This window comes from Anoplophora glabripennis, unplaced genomic scaffold (genome assembly GCF_000390285.2).
Source record: "Anoplophora glabripennis isolate ALB-LARVAE unplaced genomic scaffold, Agla_2.0 scaffold44, whole genome shotgun sequence".
Lineage (NCBI taxonomy): Eukaryota > Metazoa > Arthropoda > Insecta > Coleoptera > Cerambycidae > Anoplophora > Anoplophora glabripennis.
The window spans coordinates 63031-82806 of NW_019416229.1; the positions used below are offsets into that span (position 1 = coordinate 63031).

The 19776-nt window shown below is 31.4% G+C and overlaps 1 protein-coding gene across 1 annotated transcript in view; it reads left to right on the forward strand.

Moving 5' to 3' along the window:
• Positions 1-19776, forward strand: part of LOC108917698 — a 76567-nt gene that overhangs the window by 54502 nt on the left and 2289 nt on the right. The window contains exons 3-5 of the mRNA XM_018724435.1: positions 10910-11292; positions 11358-11510; positions 11573-11725. Of these exons, the coding sequence (XP_018579951.1) occupies positions 10910-11292; positions 11358-11510; positions 11573-11725 (689 nt within the window). The remainder of the gene's footprint in view (positions 1-10909; positions 11293-11357; positions 11511-11572; positions 11726-19776) is intronic.

Here is a 19776-nt window from a genome sequence, read left to right on the forward strand (position 1 = left end):
AACCAAGGCCCTTAGATACTTGAAAATTTAATTACATATAGAAGGGCTATCAAGCTTACAAACTTTCTTTGAAAAATTCGAATCCGTCAATTAGGAGAGCTCTGGCGCTTGTTTAAACATTGGTCGAATTTTTGTACTTAATTAGAATAACTTTGTGAATATTCAATTAAATCAAATTTTTTAAAGCAGATTTTAAAAGTTCTTGGAAAGACGCTTCTTTAAAAAAAAAACAGATCGATTGGTCAATTACTTACGTAGTTATATAATTCAAGAAAATCGTACGGGTGGTGGTGGTGGTGGTGGGGTAAGCAGAGAGCGCGGCCGCTTCGGCCTGCTCGAAATTAAATCGGCGAGTTCAAAACCGCGACGCGCTTAAAAATTTTTAATATCTCACCTTCTAGAGGTCCGATTTTGATGATTTTTTTTTAATTTTAGCGTATTTTCAAATTCCTATCGTTAATAATTATTGGTCTTTCAACAGTCCGATAATTATTTATCTTTAATCTTCCTTTACTTATCAACTTTATTTTTCTATTGTATCAAAGGTAAGTGCATAAACTTATATACTGTTTATCAAAGATCAAAAACAAAATTTAAATATTCTGAAATTGTTTAAACAACAATTATTTTCAAAATATTACGAAAATTAGTAATATAATGAGTTAATTTCTCATTTGCTTATATTTTAAACAATAAATAATATTTGAATTATACTTGAATCAAAATAAAAATTAATATTAAAAAAAGAATCTTTCTTTCATTTCAATATATATTTTGTATTCGAAAAATACGACCTTGAAAAAAATAGATACACGTATATACTGTTAGGAACAGAATCTCTACAACCTGTATATACAGTGTTATTTTTTTAAAACCTGACATAGGCCAACTTTTTTATTTGAAGTAATAGACTAGTACTTCCAAAGCAAAGTTGTGGAAATTACTTGATTAAGAAAAATTTACAAATAATTTTTTTCGGTGTTGCCATTTAAAAAATATTGTTTTAGTAGCTACTGCAGGAATCTGGCACCGCCAGAGCTCTCCTAATTGACGGATTCGAATTTTTCAAAAAAAGTTTGAAAGCCTTCTATATGTGATTAAATTTTCAAGTATCTAAGGGCCTTGGTTTTTGCTGTACAAAACTTTGAAAATTTGCAAATTTTTTTTCAAAATCTGGTTTGCAAGATTATTATGCAAAATCTATCGAACCGATTTTGATGAAATTTGGTGTGATGATTCTATATGACATGAAGTTTTCTTGAGCTAAGTATAAAGGTCCTATACTCAATTTGAACACCCCAAAAAAAATTCCCTAAAAAGTATTGCTTTTTAACCCAATTTTTGCGATTTTTTCGATTTTTATCATAATAATCATGATTCATTCGATTTGTAACTAGTCATGTTTTGTAAAAAAAATTATTTACAAACATTTTTTTCCTCTTCCATTTTCGCCTAAAATCAACTCTTGAAAAGATACATAATTAAATAAGAAGAAAAATATAAATATGACATTTTTCGAATTTTTTTAACATATTGTGCCGCCAAAAATTAAGCCCACGTTATTTTTATGCGCATAGAAAAAATTTAATTTCTAGTGGTATTTAAAAGCCAAAAAGCCAAAAATCTCCGTGGATATACGATTCACCCAAATATGGCTTTTTGAAACAGATACCGTCTGGACTATTGAGTGTTAATTTGGAGGTGCCACGGGGTTCTATTTTGGGTCCAGTTTTATTTACTTTGTGTCAAAATCAAATTATTGTGGCGACTCTTTACTTCTATACCAGGAAGTGCGGAAAAATTTAAGTTCAAGGTATTTAAAAAATCAAATATACTTATTGAGTAGTTTCATTTTAAGTCCTATTGAAATATATATGTATAGGGAAAATATGCTCAACATTATTTTTTATTGTGAAAGTCCTTTCTTCTGCTTTTGTCCGAAATAAACTTTTTTATTACTTTTTCATTAAAGTTTGGTATTTCTCGCCCCATTATGTGTAGTATAAGTAGCTAATATGTTTTTAAAAGAATTTTGTAAGTTAAGTTAAGAACATTACTTTCACTTATCATTTACTAGAATGAATTTAACGAATTTATTTTTTTAAATTATTCATTTTTCTGTCTGATTATACAAGGTGTAAGAAATTTGACTGCCATTACTTCAGCATGAGATAGAGTAATCATAAATGAACAAAACAGTTTTCAAAATACAGCGAGTATTAATATTGGGGAGTTTTGCCACAACGTGACAACAGCGCTTAACCTAACGCCACACAGCTGATGCAAACTACGTGTGCACGCGGCAAACTTGTCCTACGGAAAAAATGTAAACAGCCTATTATTGTGAAACATTTATTAAATTTCAAGACGATTGTTTCCCAGTTTTTAAATAAATAAAATAAAGTGTTTCAATTTTGTATTACGAAGATAGTGTTGTGCGTAAATTTTAGCTCGAATTAGTAATTATAAATCTCTTAAAATAGGAACTTAACTTTTAATCAAATAATGAATCTGAAAAATATGTAATTAAAGTACCCAAAGATTCATGTCGTCCAAATAATCATACGTATTAAAAATAATTTAGGTACTTACCAAAAAGCAAAATTCAGTAATTTTTAAACGCACAAGTACAAAGCAAACTACAATATGCTCAAAATGTCCTCGACCATTTGCGATGCACGCACGACACCTTCGAATCCAATTTTCGCGCACTCGCTGGAAAACACCTCAAGAAAAGGAAATAGTGATACGCAAACAACTCTTAGACATGGTCCAATTCCAGATACCAATTGAATTGCGTATTGCTGGACAGCTTATGGTACCTCGTGTTATCCGCCGCGCCGTTGTCACATTGCTCGATATGAATTTTATCAAATTTTAAATTTATTACAACGCTAATTATTTTTTAGAATTAATGAAGTTGGAGATTTTGATAATTTTTTTCTCGGAAATGGTTGAGTTTAGGATCCATGTTATATAAGGTTTTTCTGTTTATTTTAATGTTCTATCGTCTGTTAAAATTAAGGCAGTCAAACTTCTAACACCTTTCTATATGGGTGCTATTCTATATTTTACTATAATGCAATATGTATACATGATTTTATTATCCATATCCAATTCTTAAAGGAAAATAAATTACACAGCTCCACAAAAAAAGTGCAAATGACCAGAATACATTATTCTCGTGTATATTCTGAATTCGAATTCGGTGTCAGAATTGCCCCAGCAAATTACCATGTTGATTTGTCAATGTTTTTATGTTCTAGTGATTTGCTATGCTGGGGCAATTCTGACATCGGATTCGTGTTCAGCTCTCAAAATACACGGGAATAATGTATTCTGGTCATTTGCACAATTTTTTTTTGTGGAGCTGTCATTATTAGACTCCTACCTAAGGCTCAGGAACTGCAATGTAAATCTACTAGCTAGATAGATAGGCCATGACATAACAACCCGAAAAACTATGGTACTAGAAATATCAACACGAGCCGAAAAAGCCTTAAAATTAAATAATTTTTCAGAAATTTTGACACCATCTAGCGGTCAAAGCCGAAGCAATTACGGATATAGGTGAATTGTCCTAAATCGGTCTATTTTAAGTCCAGGAATATGGAATATGTTGGAAATGTTTCATTGGAACGTACCTATGTACAGGACACACAAAGAAGGCCAAACACGTTTTCTATGTTCTACTTACTCTAATGCCCCCTTAATTTTTTACTTAAAGAAAGTTGTCAAAATAATGCAGGATTCAACGTGCAATTTTTAATCGCATGCAAACCAGACTCCATAATTCAACTGTCAATAAAGCCATTCAGATCCAAGACGGGATAACAAATCCGCGAAGTCGCCTTAAAAATTCCTGCGAGTCTTGCTGAGATGTATACAGGCAGGCATATTGTATTTCACCTGCGCCATGCCCACTTTGACCAGACGGGTATTTTTCGCATCATCTAGCTGGCGGTGTGGGTGTGTCATTTTTAATTTATCGCGGCTGTTAGAAAAAAGAACGGGTAGGTATGCGCCCTGAGCCATCGGGATCCGCGTAAAAATCACCGGTTCTCATGTGTGAGAGAGAGGACCGATCCATAAATCATTCTGTAATGAAATATTTCGAAAAGTTGCCTTGAGCAGTTTTGTCCTCTAATCGGTAAAGGACTGAAAAAACCTATATGTTATGTCCTTGAAAGTTCATTTTTTTTTCTCTTTATTCTTCAAGATTGTACATTATCTTACAGTCATTTATGTAAAGGTGTCGTTAATACTATTGCCAAATTTATCTACAGAGTATTAGTCAAAATTAATACAAGCAGATCAATGAACTGCCGTAGATAAAACTACCAGTACCAAATATGTTCCTAAAATTCTCGTCTGATTTTTGACATCCATATCCAGGTAAGCTAAAAAGCAACTTCAAAGTCAAATTATTAATAACTAATAACTAATGATGTTGTAGAAAACAACTACCTTGCGGACTAAATCTTATATCCCACCCAGATTAATTATGAATTATCTAAAAAAATATTTATTTCAATAATCAAACAATATAACCCTTCTGTTCTCTTTCGTGTTTCTAATTTCATCTCTTTGATAATATTGCGTTATTAACCACAATAGATGAGCTACCCTATTTCTGCATTTTAATGATTACTTTTTCGAGTGGCATCTTTTTTTAAATTAGAACTGATGTCTGAATATTTATAGACATTAAATTTGAACCTACCTATCAATTGTAAAGTAATGACTTGCCCTTTTAACTAAATCGTTTTTTCATTATCATTTTGTTACGCAGACAGGTCTTTAACTTGTAGAATAGTTGTTCATACAATAACTTTAGTTATTAATTAAATAGCTTGTCTTTGAAGTTGATTTTTAGCATACCTAAAGGAAGTCAAAGACCATATATGATTGCATTAGATTAGAATTTTAAGTAATTAGAGTTTTAGACTTGATTTGTATTAGCTTATCCTTTTAAAGTAAAGTAAAAGTATAAAAGCTAATATTAAAAATGCATAATTAAAAAAATTGTCTTACTCGAAGACACAAACTTTTATAGTCGATAGGTATCGGCCTTAAGTTCTTAAGTGTATTTTCTCTGTATTGCTTTTTATACCAGTGGTCGTTATATGTATGAATGGTCGTCACATTGAACAAAATTGGAATAAATCTTCAAAAAATTATTCAAAATCCATTTAATCAATGCCAATAGAACAATGAAATATCTTTTGTTCCTTCAGAAACATGTAGATATATTTCGTGCATTCACCAGATAAAGAAGGTTTATCAATATCAAATTTTCTTTGTGGCTTTCGCATATTACTCAATATCAACTAATATCGTCATCGACACCTTCACTCTTTTGTTATTTTGCTTTTTTTGGTAATAAAATATTTTTTCTTGCTCCATTTTGTGCTTTTTCGTGTTNACCCTCAAAAATTAAAAAACATATTAGGCATTTTTTCAAGAAAAAATTGATAGCATTTTCGATTTGATCACACCTTCAAAACCCTAAATACAAAGTTTCATTATTATAGCTTTTATAGGGTGTAAACTTTGACTTGCTGAAGATTTTGTTTGTGCAAATTCGGTTTGCACGGTAAAATTTGAGCGTGTGGACGGCGCACGGTGTTCAGTTAAAATAAATTGCGGCAGAAAACCTTAAATCTCTATATGATCTCCCTGTAGCCAAATATCTGAGAGTACCAACTTAATCTTTCATGAGGAAAAATATACAGTGTGTTTCACTGAAAGTCGAGACACCTCCGTATTTAGGATGGCGTTGGCCGATTTCCAAAATTCTTTTTTTTATGTGGTAGTACTCATAAAGGCCTAATTTTTAATATTATATTTTTTGACATGTGATCTTTTCTACGGCCTACTATCTTTAAGAAAAGACCCTCAAAAATTAAAAAACATCTTAGGCATTTTTTCAAGAAAAAATTGATAGCATTTTCGATTTGATCACACCTCAAAACCCTAAATACAAAATTTTATTATTATAGTTTTTACAAGGTGTTTATAAAATAGGTGAAACTTCGAATCATTTCACTTATTGCAGTGTCCTGTATTAACAGTGAAAAATATTTTTCAAGGTATTTTTTCATAATTTTATTAACCGAAGGTATATCCATGCAGTTTCATTAANTAATGCCCCCTTAATTTTTTACTTAAAGAAAGTTGTCAAAATAATGCAGGATTCAACGTGCAATTTTTAATCGCATGCAAACCAGACTCCATTATTCAACTGTCAATAAAGCCATTCAGATCCAAGACGGGATAACAAATCCGCGAAGTCGCCTTAAAAATTCCTGCGAGTCTTGCTGAGATTTATACAGGCAGGCATATTGTATTTCACCTGCGCCATGCCCACTTTGACCAGACGGGTATTTTTCGCATCATCTAGCTGGCGGTGTGGGTGTGTCATTTTTAATTTATCGCGGCTGTTAGAAAAAAGAACGGGTAGGTATGCGCCCTGAGCCATCGGGATCCGCGTAAAAATCCCCGGTTCTCATGTGTGAGAGAGAGGACCGATCCATAAATCATTCTGTAATGAAATATTTCGAAAAGTTGCCTTGAGCAGTTTTGTCTTCTAATCGGTAAAGGACTGAAAAAACCTATATGTTATGTCCTTGAAAGTTCCTTTTTTTACTCTATTCTTCAAGATTGTACATTATCTTACAGTCATTTATGTAAAGGTGTCGTTAATACTATTGCCAAATTTATCTACAGAGTATTAGTCAAAATTAATACAAGCAGATCAATGAACTGCCGTAGATAAAACTACCAGTACCAAATATGTTCCTAAAATTCTCGTCTGATTTTTGACATCCATATCCAGGTAAGCTAAAAAGCAACTTCAAAGTCAAATTATTAATAACTAATAACTAATGATGTTGTAGAAAACAACTACCTTGCGGACTAAATCTTATATCCCACCCAGATTAATTATGAATTATCTAAAAAAATATTTATTTCAATAATCAAACAATATAACCCTTCTGTTCTCTTTCGTGTTTCTAATTTCATCTCTTTGATAATATTGCGTTATTAACCACAATAGATGAGCTACCCTATTTCTGCATTTTAATGATTACTTTTTCGAGTGGCATCTTTTTTTAAATTAGAACTGATGTCTGAATATTTATAGACATTAAATTTGAACCTACCTATCAATTGTAAAGTAATGACTTGCCCTTTTAACTAAATCGTTTTTTCATTATCATTTTGTTACGCAGACAGGTCTTTAACTTGTAGAATAGTTGTTCATACAATAACTTTAGTTATTAATTAAATAGCTTGTCTTTGAANTATTGCGCAAACCATACCGTGCAGGCAAGTCGCTGTCGTGTAGCCGCCGCATTACAGTCATTTATGTAAAGGTGTCGTTAATACTATTGCCAAATTTATCTACAGAGTGTTAGTCAAAATCAATCAATATCTAGGTAGGTATGCTAAAAAGCAAGTTCAGAGTCAAATTATTAATAACTAATAACTAATGATGTTGTAGAAAACAACTACCTTGCGGACTAAATCTTATATCTCGCCCAAATTAATTATGAATTATCTAGATAAAAATACTTATTTCAATAATCAAATAATATAACCGTTCTGTTCTCTTTCGTGTTTCTAATATCATCTCTTTGATAATATTGCATTATTAACCATAATAGATTAGCTACTCTATTTCTGCATTTTAAAGACTACTTTTTCGAGAGGCACCTTTTTTTACATTAAAACTGATGTCTGAATATTTATAGTTATTAAATTTGAACCTACCTATCAATTGTAAAGTAATGACTTGCCCTTTTAACTAAATCGTTTTTTCATTATCATTTTGTTACGCAGACAGGTCTTTAACTTGTAGAATAGTTGTTCATACAATAACTTTAGTTATTAATTAAATAGCTTGTCTTTGAAGTTGATTTTTAGCATACCTAAAGGAAGTCAAAGACCATATATGATTGCATTAGATTAGAATTTTAAGTAATTAGAGTTTTAGACTTGATTTGTATTAGCTTATCCTTTTAAAGTAAAGTAAAAGTATAAAAGCTAATATTAAAAATGCATAATTAAAAAAATTGTCTTACTCGAAGACACAAACTTTTATAGTCGATAGGTATCGGCCTTAAGTTCTTAAGTGTATTTTCTCTGTATTGCTTTTTATACCAGTGGTCGTTATATGTATGAATGGTCGTCACATTGAACAAAATTGGAATAAATCTTCAAAAAATTATTCAAAATCCATTTAATCAATGCCAATAGAACAATGAAATATCTTTTGTTCCTTCAGAAACATGTAGATATATTTCGTGCATTCACCAGATAAAGAAGGTTTATCAATATCAAATTTTCTTTGTGGCTTTCGCATATTACTCAATATCAACTAATATCGTCATCGACACCTTCACTCTTTTGTTATTTTGCTTTTTTTGGTAATAAAATATTTTTTCTTGCTCCATTTTGTGCTTTTTCGTGTTTGCTCTTTTTTCAATAAAATTTTGCTTTTCTGCTCTTCTCATTTTTTATAAACGGAAAAAGTATTTTTAACAACTACAACTGCCTTCATGATTTCATTTTAGTCAAAAGAATATAGTTTTGAAACGAAAAGAGAAAATCTTTCGAAACATGAATATATATTGTGAAAACTGTCATAGTGATGTACGAAAATTTCTTTCTCCATTCTCAAAATTATAGGCAAAAATAATTGATTAAAAGTCAAACCCCGACTGATCTTCATTTTGAACAGAAAAGTTCATGTAGATAGGTCGTAAATCGTTTCTTAATCGAGATACAGGATGTCCAATATAATTTTTGTTTTAACTTTTCATGATATCCAAAATACAACAAGTACTACCGAAACCAAATTGGATATGTCTTGTGGTGACATAATGTACCTTAAAAATAACGTACAAACGATTCACTACAGCCACCAGTGGCGTGGTAGAAGTTTTCTACCTCCGAGTTTTTTTGAAATTTCATAACATTTTTGACGTCGCTGGCTAATGTTAAACGAAACGTTACTCTCACAAAATTATCATAAAATAACAGGATAACAGTAAATGGCGTGAAACCCTTTTGGTGCACATGAAGATTACATCTATAACGATAAATTTGTTATTAAATAAACTGTAAATACAGAATAATATAGCAGTAAATTAATTTTCTAATTGTTCATCACATAATTTGATGTAACATTTATTTATCTCAAAAAATGAACATTATAGTCTTCTTTGTTATGTTTCTTACAGCCTGTTTCTTACACCATCTTTAGCGTATAAAAATCTGTAATATTGACAGAGACAGGCACAGGCTGCGATCTCCAAACTTCAATTATTCTGGATCTCTCTGTACATAACTGTGGCATGATGATACATTTTTAATTCCCAAAAAATTTGTTCTTTATAAAAATTTTCCAAGAGCAATAATTTACCGCATTACAATTTTTTTATAATTATTTATAACCACTGACCCTGTTGAGGTACGCTACTGAAACTNATGCAGACAGGTCTTTAACTTGTAGAATAGTTGTTCATACAATAACATTAGTTCTTAATTAAATAGCTTGTCTCTGAAGTTGATTTTTAGCATACCTAGATAGCATACATTAGATAATTTTAAGAAATTAGAGTTTTAGACTTTAAAGTAAAGTAAAATTATAAAAGCTAATATTAAAAACGCATAATTAAAAAAAATGTCCTACTCGGAGTTCTTAAGTGTATTTACTCTGTATTGCTTTTTATACCAGTGGTCGTTATACTATGTACGTTATATGCCAATAGAACAATGAAATATCTTTTGTTCCTTCAGAAATATGTATTTCGTGCATTCACAAGATAAAGAAATATGCTAAGGTTTATCAAATTTTCTTTCTATTTCAAAATTATAGGCAAAAATAAATTATTAAAAATCAAACCCTGACTGATCTTTATGGCGCAATATTTTTTTAATTTACAGCTTCGTTAAATACTCAAAACAGAAAAACTACGTATTTCAAATTTTTATTGAAATTTACAACACAGACTCAAAAATTTACTGTTAGAACTTGATTCGTCAGCTATATTGTGGCATACAGGGTGTTCCCTTTTTGAAAGTACTAAGTTTAACTGTTGATAGAGGACTTCATTTTGAACAGAAAAGTTCATGTGAAGATAGGTCGTAAATCGTTTCTTAATCGAGATACAGGATGTCCGATATAATTTTTGTTTTAACTTTTTTCGTGATATCTAAAATACAACAAGTACTATCGAAACCAAATTGGGTATGTTTTGTGGTAACATAATGTACCTTAAAAATAACGTACAAATGATTCACTACAGCCATCAGTGGCGTGGTAGACGGGTAGTCAGTGCCCCTGTTAGTTACTCTCACAAAGTTGTAATAAAATAACAGGATAACAGTAAATGGCGTGAAACCCTTTTGGTGCACATGAAGATTACATCTATAACGATACATTTGTTATGAAATAAACTGCAACTACAGAATAATATAGCAGTAAATTATTTTTCTATTTTTTCATCACATAATTTGATGTAACTTTTATTTACCTCGAAAAATGAACATTGTAGCCTTCTTTGTTATGTTATTTTTATACCGAGAGGTCCAGAATGATTGAAGCGTTTGGGGAACGCAGCCTATTTTCTAACACACCATATTACTGTGGCATGATGATACATTTTTAATTATTTCCTAAAAATTTGTTCTTTATAAAAATTTTCCAAGAGCAATAATTTACCACATAATAATTTTTTTATAATTATTTATAACCACTGACCCTGTTGAGGTACGCTACTGAAACTGATCCTAAAGGGACAACATCAATAATAACAATAAAGAAACGCAAGAGAATTGCATTTTTCTCGTAACAATTACAGGATTTTGGCTATTATCAAAGAGATTCTCCTTGTTGCAGATGGCCAGCATAGAGGTATCGTTGTCCAGTACCCCCAGGAGAAAGAAGAACGGCAGCCTCAGTGGCATCAGCTTAGGTTCGTCGATCCGTTCTATCCCCAAAGAACTAGCCGCCAAAGAAATAGAGAGCCTGAGGAACGCCCTTAGAGACAAGGAGAACATCATACAGAGCCTCAAAGGTCAGTTAACCGTGCCCGGGTTGAGGCTGAACAGCATGAAAAACTGCAGCAATAACAATAACATTATAACGAACAACAAAGAACTGTCGGAGACAGAGAAGAAACATGCTGAGGATAGGCTGTGCCGATTGAAAATCGACGTGGACAATAAGAGGCTTACTATAAAGAATTTGAAGATGGCGTTGGAAAGATTGGATATAACAGAGTAAGATAAGAGTTAATGAGAAGAATATTTCAGATTGATTCTAAGTTCATTATATTTCCTTTCAGTAACATAGACGTTCGGATCCAACAGGCAGAGTTAGAGTACCAACTGGGAAGGGAAGAACTTAATCTGCTAACACTCCTAGAAGAGACCAGGGCTCTTCAGCTGTGCATAGAAGAAAGCAACAAAAACAACTGCGAATGTCATACGTTGTACAGGTAATTTCACAAGCAAGTTACCACTATCAGTAACCGTTATCATTCCCATTTTTGTCTTTTAGTTGCGTTGAAGGAGGCGAATATGTAATTCTACGTGCAATTGAGCTGAATTATGATCCAAAAAGTCCCAAATTCGGCGCTGGTCAGAAGGACTCGACTCCTGGATTGTGGGTGGAATGGGCTTTAGAGGAAACAGGATTATGTAAAGGAGATAGGTAAGTAAATAGAACGTCTTTTTATTGTTTTACATGATCATCAATAATCACAGCCACACAAAAAATAGACTTTCGGGTCCAGAGGTCGGATCATGTTTATTATACGTTTTTTGGGTCGCTGAATCCGAATCCATTTAACCCTATCACCCTCAGGATATTTCATAACCTCAAAAAAAAAGATATTCTGGAAACCATAACATTAAGGCTCACAAGCTTCCAACGCTAAATCCAATTAAATAAATCTCACAAACATTTAACCCAATGATATCCCAACCTAATAAGCCCATGAACCCAAACCCTAATAACCCTATAACCCCATAACCCCATAACCAAAGGAATAAATCATAGACAACCTGTATTATTGCAAAACATCACATATCCGAGGGGTCGTTGAAGATCCAAGTATTCAAATTCAAAAAAATTCTCATAACCCTATAACCCCATAACCCCGTAACTTCATAACCCCATAGCCCCATAACTAATAAATCATAAGCAATCTGTATTATGGCTAACATTAACGTGGTTGAGGATTTTCATTGCATTTAACCTAGTCAAAAGAGATTCTTAACATTAATCATTCATTTATTTATTTTAGTTTTATTGATTAATTTATAGTACCGTCTATCCTACAAATTATTTTTTTTCAAAAGCTCTTATGAGAGCTATATGATGTACGAAATTCGATCGCGCAACCATCTCGTGGTGTACATCGGCTAATTCCGACAGTCCTACCAGTTAAAGTTATAAAAAAAAACTAGATCGACTGTTACACTCGATTCTTTGGTGAATGAGATCAAAGTACAAGGTAAAAAAGTTGTGGTTAGGGAATCGTGGGGTTATGAATTGTAGGGTCATGGGGGTGTTGGGGTTTCAGTGCATAGGTTTATACCCTTGAAGTATGTAACATTCGATAGGTGACACCCTATATATCGGGTGTTTTTAAAGTTGTGTCATTTATTTTAACAGCTGGTAGAACTCGTAAAAAAGTCGATTTACCAAAAATGGTTTATGTAAAAGTTGCAGAAGAAGAGAATTATAAAAACCCTGTTCTACAAAAATTGTTCAAAATTGTTACCATTTGTTTACTGTTTTTACAACGCAGTGGTCGAAAATAACAATAAATCACGTTTGTACTATAAAGTTTTTAAATATCATTTTTTTTTAATAATTGCTTTATTTGGCAACTTTTATATAAACGATTTTTGGTAAATCGACTTTTTTTACGAGTTCTACCAACTGTTAACATAAATTACTCAACTTTGAGAACACCCTGTATGTAAGTATTTGCATATTAGTGTGAAATAAAAAGGGGCAGTGTATATTTTTCTACACTAAACCCTTCAGATGGTATAATACGTAATAATAAGTACCAGCAAAAGTTAACAAAATAATAATTTCTTACTAATAGGGAAAACAATAATTGTAGAAAATACTTAACAGTGTTCCACGTGTTCGGCGATCGGTAAATACCCATTTCAAAGATGAAAATAACCGTTCAATATTTACCGGGGTCACAGGCGCATATTTAAAATGGTCGAAGTTTTTAATAAATATTAATGGTAGCGAAGCATCAACTACTCCACATTTTAATAATCCTACTATCCGCATCATTGTACAATAACATGTACATGTCTGCCTTTGATCTGAAGCTTCGCATCGATCAATTTATTCAATTGTCAATAGCGTTGTGTATTGTGCGTATAGAGCGACACAGATTTAACCTATTTCTGCTACTGTAACACTCATTGCAACTTACTAGCTAATATAGGTACTGTTTATTAATTTCATTGTCGCCACAAAGTTTCCGATGTCTATTCATCACTAAATTATTATAAAAAAAATGTTTTCTTTGCAATCCTAAAATCTGTTGGTACACTTAATACACTAATACACTATTTAATAAAGACGTGCTAATAGGTCGACATGTACAGAGAATCATCACCATTATGCAACAGGTATCTTTAAATAACAATCCGTTAATTTGCCAAGGAAATTTTCTCATATACGCACCTAACAGCCAATTAAGTCTCAGATACCCGTGGAATTAAAGCCGAGATGAGTTTCTTCACAATCGGCCGCCACAATACTCGACCCTAGAAAGATCGACGAGGCAGTTGTAAGTTGAATGCGTCGTGTTAATTACTATCGCATCAAAGAACATTAATCCGCCAAATAATAAGAGACTCCTCGCTGTGTTCTCACATTTAAATAGATTGAATTAAGAATGGAATGGTAGTCGGCGGAATGCGGGGTAGTGGTTCTCAATTATTTTCTAATATTTGATTGGTAGGTACTTACGAAGTAGTTTCGCAAGGGCAACGAATCCAAGTAAAACACCGCCAAGGTGTACTACCTAAATTTAATATGTATTTTGTAGTTCAAAATACGCTAACCTCTGATGCATGTAAGAAGCCACTCTTCCCTGAAAAAATCACATGTCAATGTAACAGATTATTCTGTAACACAACCACATGTGGATCTAAATGCAAATAGCTAATATCGCTTTAACCATTAAGGTATTATAATGATTTCCTCTCTGGGAGGTTATTAAGTAGCTACTAATCATCTAAAAGTATTTAAAAGGAGCAATCAAATGAGATTTATTAACATTTAAACTTTCCCGCTACTTTCAAACCGTAGTAATTACATTTACCACATGGGCAATCTCGTACATACTTTGAGTAATGTATTAAGAGGATTTGATGCATATTTAATAGCAGAACAGCTTTTAAATAATATTTTCTGACAATGAAAACGAAGATAATGTCTGGTTTAACATGTGTAACAATGAAAATTTAATGTGTTTATTTTAGTAGTGAACAAATATCGTTAAGAAGCTAAAAATTGCTGGTATGTTATTTAAAAGTAGTTATACTCTCTTCAGACATGCTATTTAAGATGTATATAAGGTGTTTCAGGTTACTAAGCCAAACACAAATTTGAATTTAATAGGTCAGAATAAGAAAAAAACGTTGTATTTGTGTTCAAGAAATAGGGCGTTGAAAGTTCTTTAAATAAGAAATTTGATACAATGATGAAGCTTTGGGAAAGGTAAAAATTCACTGAATTAAATACGTCTCTTAGTGACGGAGACACTGGGAATCACCATGGGCGTAGCTAGAGGGGAGCAGGGGTGTGCATGGTGTCCAGCCCAGAAAAAAACTTTAAAATAATTGGTGTGAAAATTTGGTACTTTTTCCGAAGCTATTCAAAAAATGTAAAATATCTAAATCTTAGAAACACAACTAGAAGTTAGAAAGTAGTGTCGAATTTCCAAAATTCTTAGTGATAGCGATTCCCGGTTATCCGCTACTCGTATCTATTTATTCGAATACAGTGGATTCGTACATCGCTATAAATACCAAATGTCCTTTATAGTCCACTTTTTAAAAGAAATAATTCATATACAAATAATATTTTGTCCATGGATAGTTTATGTTAGTAGAAGTAAGGACCCGAAAAATTGCCACCCTAACTGTGGACGCAACTACCTTTTTTTCAGGAGAAACTACCCTCAGGCGGGACTTAACTACGGTTTTTCGCGTTTTTCTTTGAAACCATCACGCTGACGGGAAAAATTTATAGAAACGGAAATGTTCTCTATTAAATTTTATACAAAAAATGTCCTATATGTACAGATACCCACAAACGACTCCACATCACGAGGACTCTCCAGCGAATACTTCCATTTCACTAACTTGTTTTCAATAGAATGTAGATTATTAACCCATCCTCCACTAATTTCCTTTTAAGTGATGGTTTCAAAGAAAATCGCGAAAAACCGTAGATAAGTCCCGCCAGGGGGTAGTTTTTCGTGGAAAAAGGGTGGTTGCGCCCCTCGTTAGGGTGGGAACTTTACAGGTCCTTACTTCTACTCCTATAAACTATACCTGGACAAAATGTTATTTGTATATTAATTATTTGCCGTTTCTTCGGCTAATTAGCGAGGACTGTCAGAGATATTTAAGAAAATGTGAAATTTTTTTCAAATTTTAAAATCTTGTATCTCGGAAACGAAGATTTTCCGAACATTTATACATATGACTTTTTTGTTTTAACCATTTAAATTCAAATTTTAAGTTTGGCAAATTAATTTTGAAAGTAAGAAATCATAAATAATATTTTACAAATTTAGGAGGGCCCTAATGGCTATAGTACCTACAAAACTCACTTAAATATAGTGTAAAAACTGAAATAAAGCGGTGCTAAATGGGGTTTCTAGTGGTAATACTCGTATATGGCAACTGTCTTTGTATTAAATTAGAAAAGTGAAATTTCCTGAATATAATAAATGTAGAAATAATAAATCATTCAGCATCTCTGTAACGTTACGCAAAACTTTCGTGTTTTTTCACAGGACATGTAGCGTAATCATGACATGACAGACATGATACAATAAATGTTTCTCATATGGTTTAGGAAAGTCTTTACAGAAACGGAAGTAACGTCTTAAGCTGTAATAAACAAGAAACGTAGACGTTTTTCTAGAAACTTCACAATCAAATGTTTCTCAGATTCACACAGGATTTATATTTTTCTGCGTTAACATTTAAAAGCTTTGCCGAGAAGAGATACCAGGGTGATTTAAAAAGATGGAGGTCTTAAACCGAACATTACAATTTTTATCTTTTGTTACTTTCAGCTTGTCATTGAATTTTATATTAATTTATATAGGTTTAACAAGTAGAAAATGTTTGCAGTTTTTTGATTTTGTAACTATTTTTAATAGATTCTTGGCAAATATTATTACATCGAGTGTTTTCAGTATTCACAATATTTAATAATTTTAAATACCTAATTATAAATAAATAAACTTACAATTTTATTTTCAAAAATTTTATATATATATTTTTTTGATAGCCTAAGTAGTGTATATTAGCACTAAGTAACTATTTTTTTTGCTTGTTTTTGTTTCTAATTAACCGACTATGTGTTTCAACTTATGATCCACGTATAACAAAAATTTTGAAACTGAAAAAATTATATTCTCTTTAAACTTGTTCTTCTGTTTTCAAAAAGTTCCCGAAAAGAAAAATATTAGAAGTTATTTTGATGAGTTAAAAGTTAAAATTTTAGCACTTATTTCTGAGACGCCCTTATAACATTTCACATTACCCTCGTATAACTAATTTTGTTACCAGTCTTACTACATCGCCGTCTTACAAAACATTCCTCGTAGGCAAATTATAAGATTAATTATTTTCCATGTTACATTATAATTAAATAATGTGAGGATTGTGTTCAGATGTAAACAACATAACCCACGCGAGTTTTAACATCGTCATACCATCATGCAATCTTCTCTGGAGTTACAAAAACTATTTGCTATTTTTTTGTTACGTTTTTGTTCTGAATATATTAGATTGTTTCAGAATCCAAACTGACATTATTGTCGCATTTTGAAAACTAATTGCACCACTTCCGTCATTAAAAAAATTATGTTCACTATACCTTGAAAATGAGGCAGTAAATGGCCTTATTTTGTTCAATGATTAATCGCAGGCTGCTGTGGAAAACATTTTTAAATCAATGTACTTCCTGTTGAAAATTTTAAATCCACAGTTTTTAATACTTTGTCGTGTACAGGAATATATTATGTGTTTCTATTAAAAAGTTTCATAGATTTAACTTTTTAATATAAACGCTGGGACGGACTGAACGTTTTATTTAAAGATAGCTCCTATTTTTTTTAATAGCTACAAAAATCGTAGACATTATATAGGTAAGTACATATTTAGAAAGACAGATTGAGCTAAAAATTGTACTGTACCATCCAACGATTAATTTATTAGGTACCTTTAACGAAACAGGCCGGAGAGTTAACCGGAAAAGCACCCATTTAACAATGAGAATAAAGTGAACAATCGTAACCTTCCACCCGTAGATCCTGTATACACCTGTGGTAGGTAAAACTACTGTAATTATAAAAAAAGGTATTGTGTTCCTGTACTGAGAATACCAAGAATTTACAACGGTAACTAATGCATAAGATCCAAATTATTTTTAGTCATGAAATTAAAATAAAGAACTTTTTATTATTTGGATTATGTTACATAAAAGGGCATATATTGGAAAGGTACTTTAATTTTGAAAATCGTGGAAAAACATTAAAAATAATTAAAGAAACCGCTGTGTCTAAAGATCAGTCAAGATTATTTTTTATTAAACTGTTTTGGCCAACTAAAAATCGCTCACTGAAAACAGCAAATAAGTAAAATTACTCGTCACTATATCACACATTAGGTATGTATTCAATGTGTGCATGGAATTTTTGCACTTTGTTTTGACCATTTGTTTATTTTAAATATTATTTTCGTAAGTAATAATTATCTATCTAATATTTTTGAATAGGAAAAACATTTTGAATTTATTTATTCACATCTTCCATCTGGGACAAATTTAAAAATAAATAACTCATTTACATATCTCATTTTTGCATTTAAAATATATCATGAAAAAAAAACAGATTAAAAAAAATTGGATCATAAAAAATAAATTATTTTTTTGTCTAACTTATATGATGCGAAGGAGCGAAGGTTGTACTTATTCAACTGATATAACAAAAAATACTAACTTTAATAAAATTAGTACGTTAAGATACCGAATTTTGTTAGCAATATGGAAGACAGAGAACAGAAAAAAATTACAAATATTGTATTGTACATACCCCAGCGTGAGAGCACTAGTGTGAACAATGTCTCCGTAATTCTGTCGTAATTCTAAAATCAATATTCTATTAGTCTCTACTTTAATTTGTTTTATTTTTATATTTTTTATCTGAAAAATGACTTATTTTGAAAACACAAAACTAACCTGCGTAATTTGGGTATGTAATAAATACGTTTGTATTTTCAATACACTTATGATTTCCATTGTTGATTTTTTTGTGGATATTATGCAAATACCTATAAAATAATACATAATAAATATTATATTATGAATATGTTTATAAGATATTAGGTATATTTTATGTAGTCATAGGCGCCAACTTTTAAAACTTTTGTCGGGTGCTCGGTTGCCTTATAAGCATTTTTTGCCAGATAACATTAAAAAGCAAGAGAAATGAGTCGTCATTTGAAATAGCATGAGGTAAAAGATTTAAAATACGTATTTTTCCGAATTAGATTTTATGAAAAACTTTAAAATATATAAATCGAAATTAATTAAACTTGTCAGAATAAATGAACTTTATTACTGTTTAGATATAAGTTTCAAAAATTTAACAATCGTAATAATTTTAACAAAAAATAAACTTCTATGGAATAATAAGTGAAAATATAAGTATATGTACTATGTAGACGTAAAAGTAGGTAGCACAGAAATATACTATTCTAACAAAACTGATAATAATTGTTGCGGGTGCTTGAGCCCCAGAGCACCCGAGAAGTCGGCGCCTATGCATGGGAATAAAAATAGTAATAAGAATTTTGTATCTGATTAGGTAAATCTTTGAAACCTGTGATAGAACCGGTTTGGTCCAATTAAACGCAAAATCCTTATTCTTATTTACTATTCTTATTCTATAAAAACATCAAAACTTTCGCTACAAACGTACTTTAAAGAAGCATTACACGTTATTGAAAGTTAATCTTTGCATTTTCGCTCCTCTCATCTCAGCACTGATAAAGTCGTGGTTATTATTTAAAAAATCCATAACCATGAACAAACCTACTTTTGGCAAATTAGAAGAATCTGCTTTTACGAAATTTGCTTCCATTTGTTAAATTTAATATCCACAAACACTAAATCATTCTGCAGATGCAGAAATTCATCTGGAAGTAGCGCCAAGCCGGTTGACCGTCCCATGCGGTGACGTCATTGCATTGCCACGGCTGAGACAAATATTTGCATTTTAAAAATCATATAGTTTGAGAACCGCTCAACGGATTGAGTTGAAATTTTCAGGATCGCCTAATCATGAGCAATAATTTGTTTATACAAAATAAGAACATTTTTGAAAATTTACTGAATAACCCCATTAATCAATTTAGATAATGTTTCTAAAAATCAGTCTTGTTTTTTTCCCCTAAAAATGTATCTTTTTTAATTAG